This window comes from Brassica rapa, chromosome A08, assembly GCF_000309985.2.
Source record: "Brassica rapa cultivar Chiifu-401-42 chromosome A08, CAAS_Brap_v3.01, whole genome shotgun sequence".
NCBI lineage: Eukaryota > Viridiplantae > Streptophyta > Magnoliopsida > Brassicales > Brassicaceae > Brassica > Brassica rapa.
The window spans coordinates 22,145,086-22,160,917 of NC_024802.2; the positions used below are offsets into that span (position 1 = coordinate 22,145,086).

At 39.0% G+C, this 15,832-nt stretch overlaps 6 protein-coding genes and 4 non-coding genes across 12 annotated transcripts; 6 read left to right on the forward strand and 4 right to left on the reverse strand.

The window, feature by feature from the left end:
• Positions 1–209: 209 nt before the first annotated feature.
• Positions 210–3,198, forward strand: LOC103836465 (UDP-xylose transporter 3). 2 transcript variants are annotated; one of them, XM_009112723.3, is made up of 9 exons: positions 210–385; positions 563–610; positions 697–882; positions 1,261–1,445; positions 1,532–1,599; positions 1,708–1,840; positions 1,947–2,108; positions 2,196–2,468; positions 2,787–3,198. In XM_009112723.3, exons 3-9 carry the CDS (start codon positions 762–764, stop codon positions 2,919–2,921), a joined length of 1,077 nt encoding a protein of 358 aa, XP_009110971.1. In that variant the 5' UTR covers positions 210–385; positions 563–610; positions 697–761; the 3' UTR covers positions 2,922–3,198. The 2 variants fall into 2 exon arrangements, with proteins under 2 accessions (XP_009110971.1, XP_033132337.1); XM_033276446.1 differs by lacking the exon at positions 210–385 and adding an exon at positions 451–469.
• A 145-nt stretch (positions 3,199–3,343) lies between these two features.
• TRNAG-GCC lies at positions 3,344–3,414 on the forward strand. Its single transcript has one exon. It is a non-coding gene; the product is annotated as a tRNA-Gly (tRNA).
• A 3-nt stretch (positions 3,415–3,417) lies between these two features.
• LOC117127606 lies at positions 3,418–3,502 on the forward strand. Its single transcript, XR_004450626.1, has one exon. It is a non-coding gene; the product is annotated as a small nucleolar RNA snoR114 (small nucleolar RNA).
• Positions 3,503–3,587: 85 nt separating this feature from the next.
• Positions 3,588–5,614, reverse strand: LOC103836466 (transcription factor RF2b). The gene is made up of 4 exons (XM_009112724.3): positions 4,816–5,614; positions 4,553–4,685; positions 4,326–4,410; positions 3,588–4,166 (listed from the first exon to the last, which is right to left on the reverse strand). Exons 1-4 carry the CDS (start codon positions 5,220–5,222, stop codon positions 3,829–3,831), a joined length of 963 nt encoding a protein of 320 aa, XP_009110972.1. The 5' UTR covers positions 5,223–5,614; the 3' UTR covers positions 3,588–3,828.
• Positions 5,615–6,091: 477 nt separating this feature from the next.
• On the forward strand, positions 6,092–6,164 carry TRNAR-CCU. The gene has a single exon. It is a non-coding gene; the product is annotated as a tRNA-Arg (tRNA).
• Positions 6,165–6,322: 158 nt separating this feature from the next.
• LOC103836467 (DNA-directed RNA polymerase III subunit RPC8) lies at positions 6,323–7,779 on the reverse strand. 2 transcript variants are annotated; one of them, XM_009112726.3, is made up of 7 exons: positions 7,579–7,779; positions 7,402–7,494; positions 7,200–7,287; positions 6,989–7,052; positions 6,839–6,902; positions 6,665–6,754; positions 6,323–6,561 (listed from the first exon to the last, which is right to left on the reverse strand). In XM_009112726.3, exons 1-7 carry the CDS (start codon positions 7,687–7,689, stop codon positions 6,484–6,486), a joined length of 588 nt encoding a protein of 195 aa, XP_009110974.1. In that variant the 5' UTR covers positions 7,690–7,779; the 3' UTR covers positions 6,323–6,483. The 2 variants fall into 2 exon arrangements, with proteins under 2 accessions (XP_009110974.1, XP_009110973.1); XM_009112725.3 differs by having other exon boundaries at positions 6,989–7,073.
• Positions 7,780–7,963: 184 nt separating this feature from the next.
• On the forward strand, positions 7,964–10,569 carry LOC103836469 (uncharacterized oxidoreductase At1g06690, chloroplastic). Its single transcript, XM_009112727.3, has 10 exons — positions 7,964–8,266; positions 8,604–8,695; positions 8,769–8,809; positions 8,878–9,042; positions 9,123–9,145; positions 9,230–9,301; positions 9,451–9,618; positions 9,713–9,795; positions 9,964–10,026; positions 10,257–10,569. Exons 1-10 carry the CDS (start codon positions 8,026–8,028, stop codon positions 10,440–10,442), a joined length of 1,134 nt encoding a protein of 377 aa, XP_009110975.1. The 5' UTR covers positions 7,964–8,025; the 3' UTR covers positions 10,443–10,569.
• A 195-nt stretch (positions 10,570–10,764) lies between these two features.
• LOC103836470 (oxygen-evolving enhancer protein 2, chloroplastic) lies at positions 10,765–12,257 on the reverse strand. Its single transcript, XM_009112728.2, has 4 exons — positions 11,911–12,257; positions 11,604–11,836; positions 11,465–11,515; positions 10,765–11,180 (listed from the first exon to the last, which is right to left on the reverse strand). Exons 1-4 carry the CDS (start codon positions 12,149–12,151, stop codon positions 10,920–10,922), a joined length of 786 nt encoding a protein of 261 aa, XP_009110976.2. The 5' UTR covers positions 12,152–12,257; the 3' UTR covers positions 10,765–10,919.
• A 238-nt stretch (positions 12,258–12,495) lies between these two features.
• Positions 12,496–15,382, forward strand: LOC103836471 (protein JASON). Its single transcript, XM_009112730.3, has 7 exons — positions 12,496–12,926; positions 13,166–13,217; positions 13,316–13,398; positions 13,725–13,948; positions 14,099–14,813; positions 14,890–14,981; positions 15,066–15,382. The coding sequence occupies exons 1-7, from the start codon at positions 12,783–12,785 to the stop codon at positions 15,154–15,156; spliced, it is 1,401 nt and encodes a 466-aa protein (XP_009110978.1). The 5' UTR covers positions 12,496–12,782; the 3' UTR covers positions 15,157–15,382.
• A 232-nt stretch (positions 15,383–15,614) lies between these two features.
• Positions 15,615–15,687, reverse strand: TRNAA-AGC. The gene has a single exon. It is a non-coding gene; the product is annotated as a tRNA-Ala (tRNA).
• Positions 15,688–15,832: the final 145 nt, after the last annotated feature.

The following is a 15,832-nucleotide window of genomic DNA, read 5'->3' on the forward strand; positions in this document are numbered from 1 at the left end:
TGGAATATAAAATTTTTATATTATTTAAGGATATTTTTCTATTACGTGATATATATAATTTAGAAATTTATAAACGTCGTATTATATATATATATATATATTTTAAAACATCATTAATTTATAATATAAGGTTCTCAGACATAGTTATATAATTTCCCAAAAAAAGCAGTATGCCTTGATTTAACCCGCGGTTAATTTCTGGTGGGACCCTATAAGTATCAACGTAGGAAGCGAAACTCTCTCTCTCTCTCTCTCACTATTTTTCCTCTGTGAACGGTGGTGGTGAGTGCAGACCATACCACCATCAGATTTCGAAAAAATAGGAATCTCTCTATTATACACAGATTCTGAATCTCTTCTCCTCCGTCGAAGTTTTGAAATTCTCGTGAGTTTCCCTCTCCCTCTTATCTTCCTCCTTCTTCCATTTCGCGTCTCCTCAATTTCTGATCTCTCTATCTCTCTCGTAACGGTAGATCTAGGGTTTATAGCTCTTCTTCGTTCTCCGGCTTATGTTAAAATGTTTCTCTAACGACTTTCTGTTTCTCCGTTTTTTTTGCTGCAGCTGAGCTTCGATCAACTCGCATTTAGCTATACGTTATGCACGAATAAGGTTCGTTTTCTCTAGATCGCTCTTGTTTCCTTTTACGTTTATGATTCTGAATCGAATGTTAAGATTGTTTTGGTGGATAATAATAGATCATCGTAGATCGTGATTTGAAGCGAGAGAGAGATTAATAAATAAAAAAATTAGGAGAGCGAAGATGAGCGAGGGGCAGAGGTTCCAGCTGGGAACAATCGGCGCTTTGAGTTTGTCCGTTGTATCGTCTGTGTCTATCGTGATCTGTAACAAGGCGCTTATTAGCACCCTTGGCTTCACCTTCGGTAAACCTTTTTCAACTCTTCCCCTGTTGATCTATACGTGTGATTATACGCGAATGTTTACTCTTAGCGTATGAGATGAATGATAGGTTAGAGATCGTTTTACTTCATACTATGTTTGGAATTGTTACGTGGTGTTAGCTCTTTTCTTTCCCCTTATGGGGAATCATATGTTTTAAGAAAGAATCATATCTTTCGTATGTGATGTAAAGTCTTTAGACGCTGCTTTAACTTTAAAAGATGTTTGTGTGTATTTTTTTTACCAAGCAAGTCGCTGATCAATTATTTTTGAAACCTGTATCACCATAACTGCATTATATGCTATTGATCTCATAAGCTATATCTGAACTTACTTTTGTTATTTTTTTTTTGTAATTACAGCGACTACTTTGACGAGTTGGCATCTTTTGGTCACGTTTTGTTCCCTTCATGTGGCACTATGGATGAAGATGTTTGAGCACAAGCCTTTTGATCCACGAGCTGTGATGGGATTTGGGATATTGAATGGGATCTCGATTGGATTATTGAACCTCAGCTTGGGCTTTAATTCCGTTGGTTTTTACCAGGTATTGATTTGTCATTCCAGCTGCTACATGATGATATTCTTCTGACCTGTGTTTTTCAAGCCTGTCTTCTCTTCTGTTGATATTAGATGACGAAACTAGCAATCATCCCATGTACTGTTCTCTTGGAGACTCTTTTCTTCAGGAAAAAGTTCAGGTTAGCACTTCAAAGTTGTCTTACCTTTTGTACAGTTCTGTTACACTTGAGTGATTGTTAAGTTGTCCTATATTTCTCGTTAACTATATAAGTACTTTTTTTTTGCAGTCGAAAAATTCAGTTTTCGTTAACCATCCTTCTCCTTGGTGTTGGGATTGCAACCGTCACAGATCTTCAGCTTAATATGCTGGGTTCTGTCTTGTCTCTGCTCGCTGTTATCACTACTTGTGTTGCTCAAATTGTATCCTTTTCTTCGCCATTCTTTTCTCATTGCTTTGTTCTTCGACCTGTTTTTATATTTGATCTTATGCCAATTCGATGGTGTTCTCTTAACCAACTGTACACAGATGACAAATACTATCCAGAAGAAGTTCAAAGTTTCATCCACGCAACTTCTTTATCAGTCTTGTCCTTATCAAGCAATTACACTTTTCGTCACTGGCCCTTTTCTAGATGGGCTCCTAACTAACCAGAATGTGTTTGCTTTCAAGTACACTTCTCAAGTTGTGGTAAGAGTCACTCTGCCAGGGATTCTACCCAAGTCTTCTAGCTTCTTTGTGACATATATTTACACGTGCTTCTTTTGTTTACTGCAGTTCTTCATCGTCCTGTCATGCCTCATATCAGTCTCTGTAAACTTCAGCACTTTTCTGGTCATTGGGAAAACGTCTCCGGTCACATATCAGGTTCTGGGACATCTGAAAACATGCCTGGTTCTAGCATTTGGATATGTGTTGCTGAAGGACCCATTCAACTGGCGCAACATTCTTGGTATTATGGTGGCAGTGATTGGTATGGTTGTTTATTCCTATTTCTGCTCGGTTGAAACTCAGCAGAAGGCAAGTGAAACATCAACCCAATTGCCTCAGGTATATATTTCCTCTACCTAATATCTTTCTGTTTGGCTATATATAGCTTAAATACTAGTGAATACTAGTGAGTGCTGGACTCACTAAAGGGAAAAGTTATATTACTGTATAGAAAAGGGAAAACTTATATTAGTGTAATTGCTAAGTCAGGGGTACAAGAAGATAAATAATTAGATGATATCAGAAAAGCAATGGTGTCATAGGGGGTTGTTTTGGTTGGTTAAAGTCTATTTATACATAGGTCTATGCTGATTTTCTGTAATGTCATATTCGTGTACAAGAAATTAAGAAACTAATGTTACTTGTTGGGTATGGCAGATGAAAGAGAGCGAAAAGGATCCGCTTATAGCAGTTGAAAATGGAAGCGGAGTGTTATCAGACGGTGGTGGTGGTGGTGGTGTGCAAAAGACGGCGGCTCCTGTATGGAACTCAAATAAAGATTTTCAAGCCTAAAGCTGAACGTTTGCTATACTTCTTTTGTATCAGATCTCTTAGAAGGAAGAAAAAAAAGAACTTTGAAAATTCCTTTTGTTTGTTTCTTCTCTTTTAAATTTCGCATAGTAGAGAAGTAGGGGAGACTGAAAAATCAGCAGTTTTCCACATCGCAATGGAAATTGGAAGAAGGTAGAGAGTGAGGGGGAACACAGCTTTGATAATCCAATTTTATTATACTTTGGATCGAGTGATACAACTGTATTCCAAAGTTGTGGCTATGTTCATACCCTCTGGACACATGTATTTGATTTTCAGGCAATTTGATTTGTATATATATAAGCTTAACTCAATGTCCCTTTACCAACTGTTTTCTATTTCTCATTCAATGTAGCAGAGAATAAGAGCGAAAGAAGTTTCAGTAGAGAATGATAAACAACGAAGCACCAGTGGTCTAGTGGTAGAATAGTACCCTGCCACGGTACAGACCCGGGTTCGATTCCCGGCTGGTGCATTTGAGCTGTGAAGAAATATGGTATAACGAAGGTTGGGTCCTTCGCTCTCATCTGATTTCAAGATGATATTTCCACCATCCTGAGCTCTTTCTTTTTTCTTTACCCTTCGATTTTCTCTTAAAAATGTGAAACGGCTTGAATAAAAATAAAAGAACGTAGTAGCAACTAACCATTGTTTCCAAAGGGGAAAACGAATTTTTATTAAGAATCTCCATGTTCCTTGATGAACAAACAAACAATGAGAGTAGCAAATCGATGAAACTGACAACAACACAAAACAAAACCAACACAATTTAAAGCCTTTGGCACCTCCATAAATAAAGAATTGGTAAATAATCGAAAAGTGAATCAAATCAAATGAATCTAAAAAAAGCCTATAACACATGTATTCTCATCCCCCCAAGGTCTTTTTGTCAATAAGCAGAGCTACTCTCACTACCAGAGAGCGAAGGTCCTTCAGATTTAACCAAGCTTGAGCTATTATTGCTACTTATCTCTAGCCCTTGCAATCGTCCGTTCTGCAGAAACTCGGATACGCTCTGAGAATTCGACATTTGATTGAATCCTCGCATCTGCTGCATATCTTGTCCGTTGTTGATTGAGCCATGATGATACGGTGGAATCGCCATGAAAGTGGAAGGAGAATACTGAACCTGCTGCATCCCCATATCGAAAGAATCTGAATTACCAGAGATCTCTCCCGTTTCCATCTTCATCCTCTCCACTTCTTTCCTCAATGCTTCGTTTAAAGCTAACAAAAACCAAAAGCAAGAGACTAAAGATCACAGACACCAAAACGAATTTTTTGAATTGAATGTTAAATTAATTCAACAAAAAAAAAAAAAACCTTTTGTTTACATTTTACAAATGCATCATATGAAAGAATGAAAAATAGAGACTTTGCTATTACCATTACGAAGGTGAGCTTGTTGCTCCATTGCTTGTAATCTCATTTTCAGCTCCGTGTTCTCGTTGGCTAGTCCGTTTGTATCTCTCTGATCAATCAAAACAAACATTGAATTAAAAAACTCTTAAACTCACCGTTGAAAACAGAGCAAAAACCGTTACTTTACTCTACTCTGTTGAGAAACAGAGCAAAGGCCGTTACTTTAAACTCTGTTGAGAAACAGAGCAAACCTGGAAGAGAGTGAGCTGAGCAGAGAGAGTAGTAGCTTCCGTTTGAAGCGATTGAACTCTACGCTCAAGCTCCTGAATGTAACGCGCTTTCCTCTCCTTCGAACGCGCTGCAGATTGTCGATTCGCCAAGATCCTGCAATCAAATTGCACGATTTTTAAAAATTCTCATTAATTTTATTTTTTTGAAAGAATGTTAAATTAATTCCACCAAAAAAAAACTTTTTTCACAATTAATTTTCAAATCAGAGAGATTAAAATTAAACCTTTTGGCGCGTTTGGGATCGACGCTCCAGAGCTCGGAGAGCTTCTCGGGAGGCATGGCTTTCTTCGCGTCCATGATCTCATCCCCCGCGTACATCGCGCATCCCGCGTCGACGGAGTTGCTGTGACGGTGGCGAGGACGAGACGAGGAGTTCGGCGGAGGAACTGCGGCGGAGGAGGGATCTGGGAACGAGATCGGGGGGTTCGGATTCGAGGAGAGGCTGTCGACGTCGATGAAGGAGGAGAAGAGATCGTCGTCGGAGGGAAGGTCGTCGGAGGAAGGCGGTGCCGCGGAGGAGAGCGGATCCGTGAACATGAACATCGACATGTCGTCGGAGCGAGTTCGGCGGTGGAAGGAGGAGGGAACGGGATCCGCATTTGGATTCGGTGGAGGATCCGGTTTGTCCATCGGGTTGTTGATTTTATGGTTAGATGTGTAATGGGGAGACTTTTTGAGAGTCAATGTGTGTTTTTACGAAGAGGAGGAGATAATGAATGGAGATTGGAGATGAAGCTTTCTCTCTCTCTCTCTCTCTCTCTCTCTCTATCGAATAGGAGAGACTCGGCTGCTCACTTTCTATAAAAATGCCATTGAGTTTTAGAAATAAAATGGATTATGAACTTTTCTATACTGGTCGGTTTTTAAAATATTAGTGATGAAAAGTAAAAGGCACATTAACACGTGAAGCATCACAACATCTTGTCTCCCTCTTTTTTTTTTTGGAAAGATTATTCTAAATAACACAAATTTACATGTTTCTTTTATTAAATTAAATTAATTTTATTTTAGTTACTACATTAGATTTTGTGTCTATAACTTTTTTAGTTTGGTAGTTTGGCTCCAAAAATAAAATAAAAAATAATTACAGTTATATTATAGCTAGGCGGTGACTAAGTGCTTTAAAAAATACTAGCTACTAGGCAGATTATTCGAAGTTTAGGCGAAGCTTAGTTGTTAACGAATTATTGATTTATTTTATATATATTTCCATTTATGAGATATTCTAGTTTTTGAATTTAATTTTAATATTATTATGATGAATTATCAAAATTAGATATACCAAACAAAAGAAATTAAATAAATTTGTGGATTTATACTAACATTATTGCTTAATTTAACGTATTTTGACTAATTAGATCAATTTTAACTGAATTAGTAAAAATCAGATTTTAAGAAAATCATTTCGGATGGATCTGTCGCTTAGATCGATTTTTAGAACTTTCTTCTTTTGTATATAAATAAAATCTCCAATCATCTCTGACAAATTCTGATGTGTTGCGCCTGTAGCTCAGTGGATAGAGCGTCTGTTTCCTAAGCAGAAGGCCGTAGGTTCGACCCCTACCTGGCGCGTTTTAAAATATGTTGGCTTAATCCCCATTGGCCTATTTCAATCCTTTTTTCGCGCCATATAAGCGTTGTGAGAGTCTTAACGGTTATTGGGCATGCCGTTCAATGCTGTAAGTCAAAATGAAAGAGAGATGGTTCTGCGGCTAAATAGTTTTGGCTAATGAAAGAATGGTCTTAATTAACCTTTGTACATTCAATCAAACTTTCTTTTTATTATCCTTTTTTTTTCTAATCTGCATCATTGCTACAAAAGGCTTAGGCTTTCCCAACTAAAACAATTCTAAAGTCTTCAATTTGGAGATAGAAGTTTTGCTCAAGTCTCTCAATCTTCATCATCACTAATCGGGGCACAAGCCTCCCACCAAGAAACAGGGCCCAAACCATCATCATCTATAGTCCCCTGCACATTTCACAAGATTATATATTACTGCAGGATTTATATAACTAGCTTTGTTATAGAATCAAGTGGAATAGCTTCAGAGTTCAGAGGATGATAAACTTACAGTGACCACCATAGGAGCAAAAGGCTTAGCGTCCTCTGCCCGCTCAGTTGGAACAGGTGGATAGCTGATGTTCTCAACTCGAAACTTGATCTGTTATTCACAACGCCATCATCAACCTAACCATTTTCAAAAATTTACAACGTAAGGAGAAACTTGGGAGTCAGAAAAGTTAACCTGACAAGAATCGTCGATGATAAACTCGTCATCTCCGTATTTCCACACCCATCTCATTTGATTCCTGTTAATGTTAAAAAAAAAAAATTACTTTGTAATCCACTGAAGTTAACAGTTGTAGGTAAAAAAAGCTCATAAACTTCAGGACACCTATTGTAAGGGTCAGGCTCACAGCGGTTAGGTGTAGGGATAAGTGGAGCAGGCACATAAACATCTTCAAAGAATCCAAGTGTTACTATAACGTATAGAGAGAATCTTTATTATGTTTATGAATAAAATAGCCAATAATATCATCAAAGTATATAACAAGCTAACTTATAAGTCAATATTCATAGTAAGAAAAATGTAAGTAGTTACTCACAGCGCAAGCCATTGGAATCAGATTCTTTGAACTTTGCAGCTATGACCTCACCAACAAATGGACGAAACACTACAATTCTAAAACGTACCTACAATCATTAAGAACAAGACGAAAGGTATTAACATCAAATTCAAACATGATGAAAGATTTTAAAATACAAAATCTTCATTATTTGAATATTTAAAATACAAAACCTATATACCTTATAGGTGGCAGCACCATCACCGGGTAAAACAAACCCTCCTTCGATTGATTTAATACCGTAGATTGATACGCAAAGGCCAATACTCAAAACCTTTTAAACAATATCAAAAAAACATCCACTTTCATAAGATTAGCGAGTGTATATATATAACAAGAAGAAAAACAAAGACCAAACCTTGTCCAAGAAGAGCTTTTGAAGCGCTTTCTTAATGGCAACTTCGAGGGGGAGGTTAAGGTCAGACGGTGGCACTCTTACTGTATCTTCCAGCTCGCTAAGACAGAACATGTTTTGCAAAACCGTTCAAAACTTACTGTATCTTTGAGATTAGGGTCGGAGAATCTGTTCTAAACCCTAATTTTAATTTGGCCGCCGACGAATCACAAAATGAAGAAGATGATGACCACGTGCTAGTGTAAACTGTGCACGTGAGTAAAGTTTTAATGGGCTTGGCCCAATAAGGTAAAAGTACTTTTAAAATAATTTTTTTATTTGTTAATGATTTTGTTCGGACCGCGAACATCCTACGTGTCCGTTTAACCGTCGCTCACCTCGTAGTCTCTTCCTCTTTTTGTTCTTCTTCTCTTCTTTCAGTTTTAAAAATTTTACATCGCAAACCTCCAAATGGCCGTGGCTACGCATTTCAGCTTCCCTGTCAACTATGTTCTATCGGAAGCCTCTCGTAGCAGAGGAAGGTTTGATCGGAAGCTGGTGAGAGCAGTAGCTTCGGGAGATTCCGTAGCTCCGGCGATTTCGGAAGAGACTAAAGTGAAATTGGGTGGGTCGGATCTGAAGGTGACGAAGCTTGGAATCGGAGTGTGGTCGTGGGGTGATAACAGTTACTGGAATGATTTCCAGTGGGATGGTCAGTGTTCTAAAAAAACTTAAAATACTTTTCTCTGTACATTCGAATATATAATTTAATATTCTAAAAAACGATGCTTTGGATTCTATGAACTAATACTTGAACTTTCATCTCTGTTGTTGTTATGATTATAATTGAAATTGAATTATATTCATCGAATTATATTCATCAAAAGTCTTTTTTTTTACATCAAGTGCAGCAGACATTTATATGATTTTTATTAATATGTTTCTCATAATTTTTTTTTTATAACTTATAATTTTGACTGTTGTTTCTCTTCATTGAAGTCAAAATGAATAAAAATTGATTTTTTTCTTCTATGTTACTGTGATGGTAGACAGGAAATTGAAGGCTGCCAAGGGTGCTTTCGATGTCAGTCTTGACAGTGGTATAGATTTTTTCGATACTGCTGAAGTTTACGGTTCCAAGGTAAGAACGAGAAACCTCTGGTTGCTTTGTTTTGAAGACCAATGTGGAATCTCACATTTTTTGTTACCACTAGTTTTCCTTGGGTGCTATAAGCTCTGAGACTCTTCTAGGAAGGTACATTTTTCTTAAGACTGTATTTACCAAGAATGTTAATTATATTCATCAGTGAGTTTTATGAACAGGTTCATCAGGGAGAGAAAGGAGAGGTATCCTGGAGCTGAGGTTTCTGTTGCAACAAAGTATGCTGCTTTGCCTTGGCGTTTGGGTCGTGAAAGTGTTATCTCTGCCCTTAAAGATTCCCTCGCCAGGCTTGAGCTTTCTTCTGTGGATCTCTATCAACTCCATTGGTATGCTCTAGTAAATTACGTTTAAAAGAATAATAACTATGTTGAGGAATGAACTCACCATTGGCTTGGTTTCATTTCAGGCCAGGATTATGGGGAAATGAAGGTTTCTTTCTAGCATTGAAGATACTTTAATGAGCTAGAGTTTCGTAGCTTTTGGTTAATATAGACAAGATGAATTATGTTTTAGGATATCTGGATGGTCTTGGAGATGCTGTTGAACAAGGACTTGTGAAGGCTGTTGGTGTTTCTAACTACAGTGGTACCATTTCAATCTCTGTTTTTTTTTTGCTCTTTCTCATTGATGATACGCATTTGAAAGTGAAAGACATTTAAAATCAGGATGCGTAAGTTTACCTTGTTAAATAGAGGATATATCATGCTCACTGTATTGAGTTGTGTTTTCTTCAGAGAAGCGGCTACGTGATGCTTATGAGAGACTGAAAAAGAGAGGAATCCCTCTGGCCTCAAATCAAGTCAACTACAGTTTGATATACAGAGCTCCTGAGCAGACTGGTGTAAAGGCTGCCTGTGATGAGTTGGGAGTCTCTTTGATTGCATATTCCCCCATTGCTCAAGGTCATTTTCCTTTTTATCTCGATTATACTCTAGAAAAGTTCCATACAGACTCAAAACAACCTGGACAATGAACGTCCATGTTTGTTATCTGCAGGTGCTCTAACTGGTAAATACACCCCAGAGAACCCACCTTCAGGTCCTCGGGGTCGCATCTATACTCGTGAATTTTTAACAAAGGTAATATAGCTTGTAATAACCTTCTACTAATCCTCCTTTTTACTCTAGTGAGTGTTGTGCTGAGAAAATGCATATATAACACACACACATAAATGTACCTATGAATTAATTATCACAAGGTAGCATAATCCTGCGAGGGTCTTCACTGATTATGACTTGTGATTACAGCTTCAACCCCTGCTTAATAGAATCAAACAAATAGGTGAAAACTACACCAAAACTCCCACACAGGTTCGTTCTCTATTCCTTATGTACCCTATTTTTTTTCTTTTGTATTGCTACTTCTTGTCAAGTTCAAGGTATCCACAGAACTAAAATCATTTGAGGCAAAACGTTTTTAGAGCACTTGTTGCTATCACCTTGCAAGGCTCAGTTAGAAATTGAGTAAAAGCCGTGACAGTGAAGCCCTCAATTCACATCAAATATATGAGTCTTTTGTTGTGTTGTGCTGTGATGTGTAGGTAGCATTGAACTGGTTGGTGGCACAAGGGAACGTGATACCCATCCCAGGAGCCAAGAATGCGGAACAAGCCAAAGAGTTTGCAGGAGCGATAGGTTGGAGTCTGACAGACGATGAAGTGGCTGAGCTACGGTCCTTGGCCTCTGAGATTAACCCCGTCGTTGGTTTCCCTGTTGAGTATCTCTGATCTCTTAAAGACTTGTTGGTATCATTTGTAAAGCTCAGAAGCATTTAAAAGTGGCATATAGATGATTGTAAGTGTTGTAAAAGATTTATACAAATAAAATCTCTTTGCTTCTTGAAGCATTTCAACATATCCAAGCAAATGATTTTACAAAGGGGCCTTTGAAACTTGCTTTAAGAGATGTTACAGTCACACTCACACACCTCTAGTTATATAAAACATGTTCTCTTCAATGTCTTTAGGTTTTCAAGGATTTAGAATTAGTCTATAGCTTTTTCTTGAGTCAGTGTCTTTATTTTGAGCAACCATTATACTAATGAGCAAAGATCTACCGAATATAATTTTGAAAAAGCCGCAAAGGTAACATCACCATCTTGATAGTTCTCAAAAGCTAAGTTTCATTTTTCCATTCTTTACAAGAGACAAATGAAGATAACAACAAGCAGAGCATATAGTTCTTCTGTTGTGCAGCTTTTTTAATCAAGCAACACTGAAAGAAGTGGCTGCTTTCTCCACAAATTTATTGGCTCCCTTGAACCACCTCTTGTCTCCAGCTTGTGCTTTGCAGATATAAAGCTTCCCTCCATTCACGGTGGCCGTGATCAGCTGATGCTTACCACCTTCATCTCCATCGGCTGTTCTTGTCAACACCGACAAGTAATAGTATGGTTTCCCACCAACGTCCTGAATGTTTGTCTCCAGAATGTTTGCTGTTGCCACTGCATTGTTGTCAAAGCCTCCCTGTAAATGAACACACAGTTATGCAGTATTAAAAAGATGGAGGTGTTTGATTCATCAACATGACCGACCCTAAACCATGCTAAGCGAAACATTTGTCACAAGCCCCAAATTTTTTTAAAGAAAACTAGATCGGCATAAGCTCCTACAAATTTTTTAGGCTCCTAAATTTATAAAAGAAATTGTTTTTGTTGAAATCTTTAATAAATCGCCTATATCTCCCTAAATCTCAGGGCCGGTCCTGAGCATTAGGGGGTGTCTATAACAAATGGAAATTAGAAGTTTACCTCAGAGGCAGTCTCACCGAAGTAAGCTTGTTTACCTAGAAGATAGTTGACCTGCAAGAAAAGATCCAAAGAGTTGAATCATCATTCAATCTCACAGTTCATTTGATATTTGATGAATAGATGTCATGTGAGTAAAGACCTGAGAGAGGAACTCTTCAGGAGAACCGTAATCAGTGATGGACTTCTTGTCGGTAGGAGTGACCATGACATTGAGATTGCTAGTAGCGTCAAAGTTGTCTTCGTACCTAAGGACTTGTCCTGGATACTCTACCTCTCTGCTTGGGTTCCACTTAGCTGGCACCTGCACTTGGAATCCATCTCCACTGTATGCAGTGAAGTCTGTGTTTGTCTTTGGCTTCCCAAACACATTTGCTGCCAAAACCAAAACCAATTTTAGTTTGGTCTGAAAAATTGAAATGATCCAAGATTTTGAGATGTTTCTTTACCAGCTTCACCGTAGGCAGCATCGGCGGGGGACACTTTGGAACCAACGGCAGCGGCGCCGACGAGGAGTGTGAGAGCGAGACGGCGAGAGACGGTGGAGGTATCGTCTTCTTGAGTCTGTTGTGCTTTGCAGACTAGTTTAGAGAGTGACACGTAGCGCTGGGATGATGAGGAAGGTGATGATCTTGCGACGGAGGAGGAGGCTAGTGCGCTCTGATGTAGGAAACACGCGCTGTACGCCATCTTCTATGTCTCTCTCTGTCTCTTAAGCTCTGTGTTTGGTTGAAGTTATGATGAAAGTGTGTGTTTTGAGGATTGTGGAGTGTGATAATGTATGGAGGTGAAGTCAAGAGTGAAGATGATTGGTTGGTTTTGGATATTAGATGATCTCTCTGTTGATGTCTAGATAAGGTTGTTGAGGTCTTGTAATACGCCACGTGTCAGATACATTTGTTCTTGTTCCACGTCAGATTCATAAGCGTTCGGTCTGTTTACTGTTAAAACTTGTGGCACAAGTAAGAAAGGCTCCGAAACAAGTGAAAGACTAAAAAAAAGGAGTCTGGGCCTTTTGGGCCATTTCTTTCGAAAGGCCCATAAAAGAATATCCACAGTATACAAACACGTGGCACAGTCGAATCGGGTAGTTAATCTTTCACACGCGCCTGTGAGATACGTTTTATGATAAGATCGTATAGACCCGCACGTACCTGATTAATTCCCTCGCACCCTTTTGGATTCAAATTCGAAAAAAACGGCTTAGAGTCTTTCCTTTTCTATCGCATTTTCTGCGTGTTTCTCGGGAAAATCTTCCTCTCCTGATTGAAAAAAAAAAACTCTCTCTCGGTCTCTGATTCGCCCTACACGACGCCTGTTGATGAAGCCGAACCTAAGTCTATTGTGCAGATCGGCGCTCAGATTCATCGACGTATCCGCTTGCAGAGTCATGGCTTGTTTCCTCAACTGCTTCCGCGGAAGAGACGATCGATCTATCTCTCACTCTTCACTCGCCGATTCCAAAGTAATTATTTAGCTTCTCTGACTTATTCGCATGATCGTGCTCGTTTTGGTGTTGATCTTAGCTCATGCAATGATCGTTTGATGAGAAATAGAACATTCACGGATAGATCGTAGTGCCTCTGTCTAACTGTTGAGCTGGATTTTTGATGTGTAAAGACTAAAACGAAGCTGATCAAAATCATATCGATCTGATCCAAAATTTTCATTTGCTAACATCTTTTCTTTAATAACTATATTCAGAGAGGAGGTCAGGAATCGCAGAATCATTTATCTGCTTTGTTTCAGTCTGAAGGTGAATCTCTTTTTTTTTTTTTTGATGTGTTTGTATCAGCTTTGTTTCTGTGAAATTCGTGCTAATGTAAGGGTGTGTTGTTGTTCTTGATTTTATAGAGGAGGCAGCTTCATCGCCTTGCCTTGGCAAAGAAAGATTTGATTTGGATTCTATACATATTGACAAAGGCCTGCGGGATGAGGTATTTTGCTTGGTTATATAAGACGTGGTGAAGGCAGTGTTTGTTTATGACTATTGTGATCTGTGCTCATCTTAAGTAATGAGAAGATAGGGTAGGGTCTATGTTTTTTTTTTGTGACTCAGGTTGATCTTTAGCTTTTTTTCTGTAATGAATCTGCTACAGCTTGTATAAGGTTTCGTGCATTAGTGGTTGCAATTAGTTGAGTTTCTTATGACATTGTAGGGATTCTATTTCAGAAATAGTACTTTGTTGTGGTAGTTCATTTAAGCCATCTCTGCATATATCAATAGAATCTAACAATCTAGTTTTTACTTGTGGAATCCTAGGCGCGGTTTCTTAAGGCTTGTGGCACTATACCGGAGACGCCTGTTGAAATCAGGAAAGAGTCCCAAAAACTGAATAGTCCTCAACATTCTGGAACTTCTTATTTCCATTCATGGATTTCAAGTAGCTCTGCGCTAGGGTTTCATTTGGATGAATCACCAACTCCCTTGAAAGCTTGTGAAGAGGTGGGGAGGCCATCATTGGCTTCAGAGCAAACACCAAGCAGGTAGAGCACTAGAGCTTTACTTTGTTTAATAAAACAAGCATTTTTCCTTCTTGCGGTATGCTTTGATAGAATCGGCATGGTTTCTATGCTAACATTACTGTCGCAACACATATTTCGATCTTGAACTCACTCTATTCTTTTCCATATTAGTTGTGTAATCGATGACGGGGACACTGCGAGGGTCTCATCTGCTTCTGGTGATGCTGATGAAGTGGAAAGCATAGGCACTGCGTTGAAGGGTGAGTTAGACAGATCTGGCAGGCCAATGCTCACAGCTGGAAAGACGAAGTCGGTGCGGTTTGAATGTGATCTTGATCAATCTCAGTCTTCTAACTCTTCTGAGAATAGCAGTTCAAGAAAACCAGAGATGGGTGGCAAAACTACAGTGAGCTCGCCTAATCCGACGCCATTGAAGCTATCTGATGAGATGCAAACTCCCGGAACCGTATATCCAGCAAACATGGAGTCAGCAAGAAAGGGAAGGCCTAGAATCAGGTCGCAGTTTGTGCATTCGGTGTCTAATCTAATGGAAGATGCGTCCTTATATAATGTCCATGATGATTCATATGGGAGCCTAGAACAAGAGCAGATAGAGGGTGAAACTCCCACTTCAGCAACTTCAGATGAGAAAATATCCAAGTTTGAGGCAAGCTCTTCTCCCTCGCTATACCCAATCAATGAAGACGGTGGAGAAGACTTTGGTGTTTTAATCGATATAACACCTGGAGTCAATGCCATGACTCCAGGTGACAGGCCTATCATTGGATTGGTTGCTGCTCACTGGAATGAGAATGAGCAAACTGAGGTTTCACCCAAATGGTGGGATGGGAATGGGATTCCAAATTCCACAACCAAATACAAGGAGGTATTACTCTTACAATGCCTAATAATATTCAGAAACTATACATAATGAGTTGTTACATTCTTCTTACCTTACGCAGGATCAGAAAGTGAGTTGGCATGCAACACCATTTGAGGTGAGACTGGAGAAGGCGCTCTCGGAAGAAGGTGGTATGAGTCTATTCCCTCGAAGGTATTTAACCGTAAACCTCAACAATATCTACCTAGGAGAAGTGATGAAATCTATATAAGCGATCTATCAATGTGTGTGATGCAGGAACCTTGAAGTGATGGAGGAAGATGAAGAAGACTCGGACATATCGCAGCTGCAGCATTCGGTGCAACCATGCTCAGTAGTTTCGTTCTGAAACTTTGCTCTCATACAGAAGAGTGTTACTTACAGATGGCAATGAAGATACTCTCGTTTCCAGCTTTTATGGAACTTTATAATAAGTTTTAAGAGTTAAAAGCATAAACAGTGGTGTGTTTGTGAACCTTTTGGGAATTCTCTCCCCAGGCACTCGGCATTGTGATATACTTTTCTCGAGTAATTTTAATCTGAAAATCTAGATATATTACATATATATTTATGTCTGGTTATGTGTTAGAAAGATGTAGTTCATACATTAAAATGTAGCATGTAAGCAGTGTAGCCTCTACTGGTGGTTTCTCTGTACTTAAGGTTTTCTTCAGACACAAGCTATCTAATGGTTCGTACGTTCTAGGATTTGGTCTCACAACGGAGACTGAGCAAAAAAATTGATTTCGTTCTAAAACGAACATGCAAGTAATACAACAAAGAAATAATAAAGAGGCGGCGAAAAAGTGGAGATGCGGGGTATCGATCCCCGTACCTCTCGCATGCTAAGCGAGCGCTCTACCATCTGAGCTACATCCCCAACGACGAAGGTGTTATTTAGGCTATGGAAATAACATAATTGTTTCTAATATTTTCACCTCTAACCCCCCATGCAAGATACTCTTAACCGGACGGTCGGCTGTACCATCCCATCATCAACCGGCACAAATACAAGGTTCTCAAAT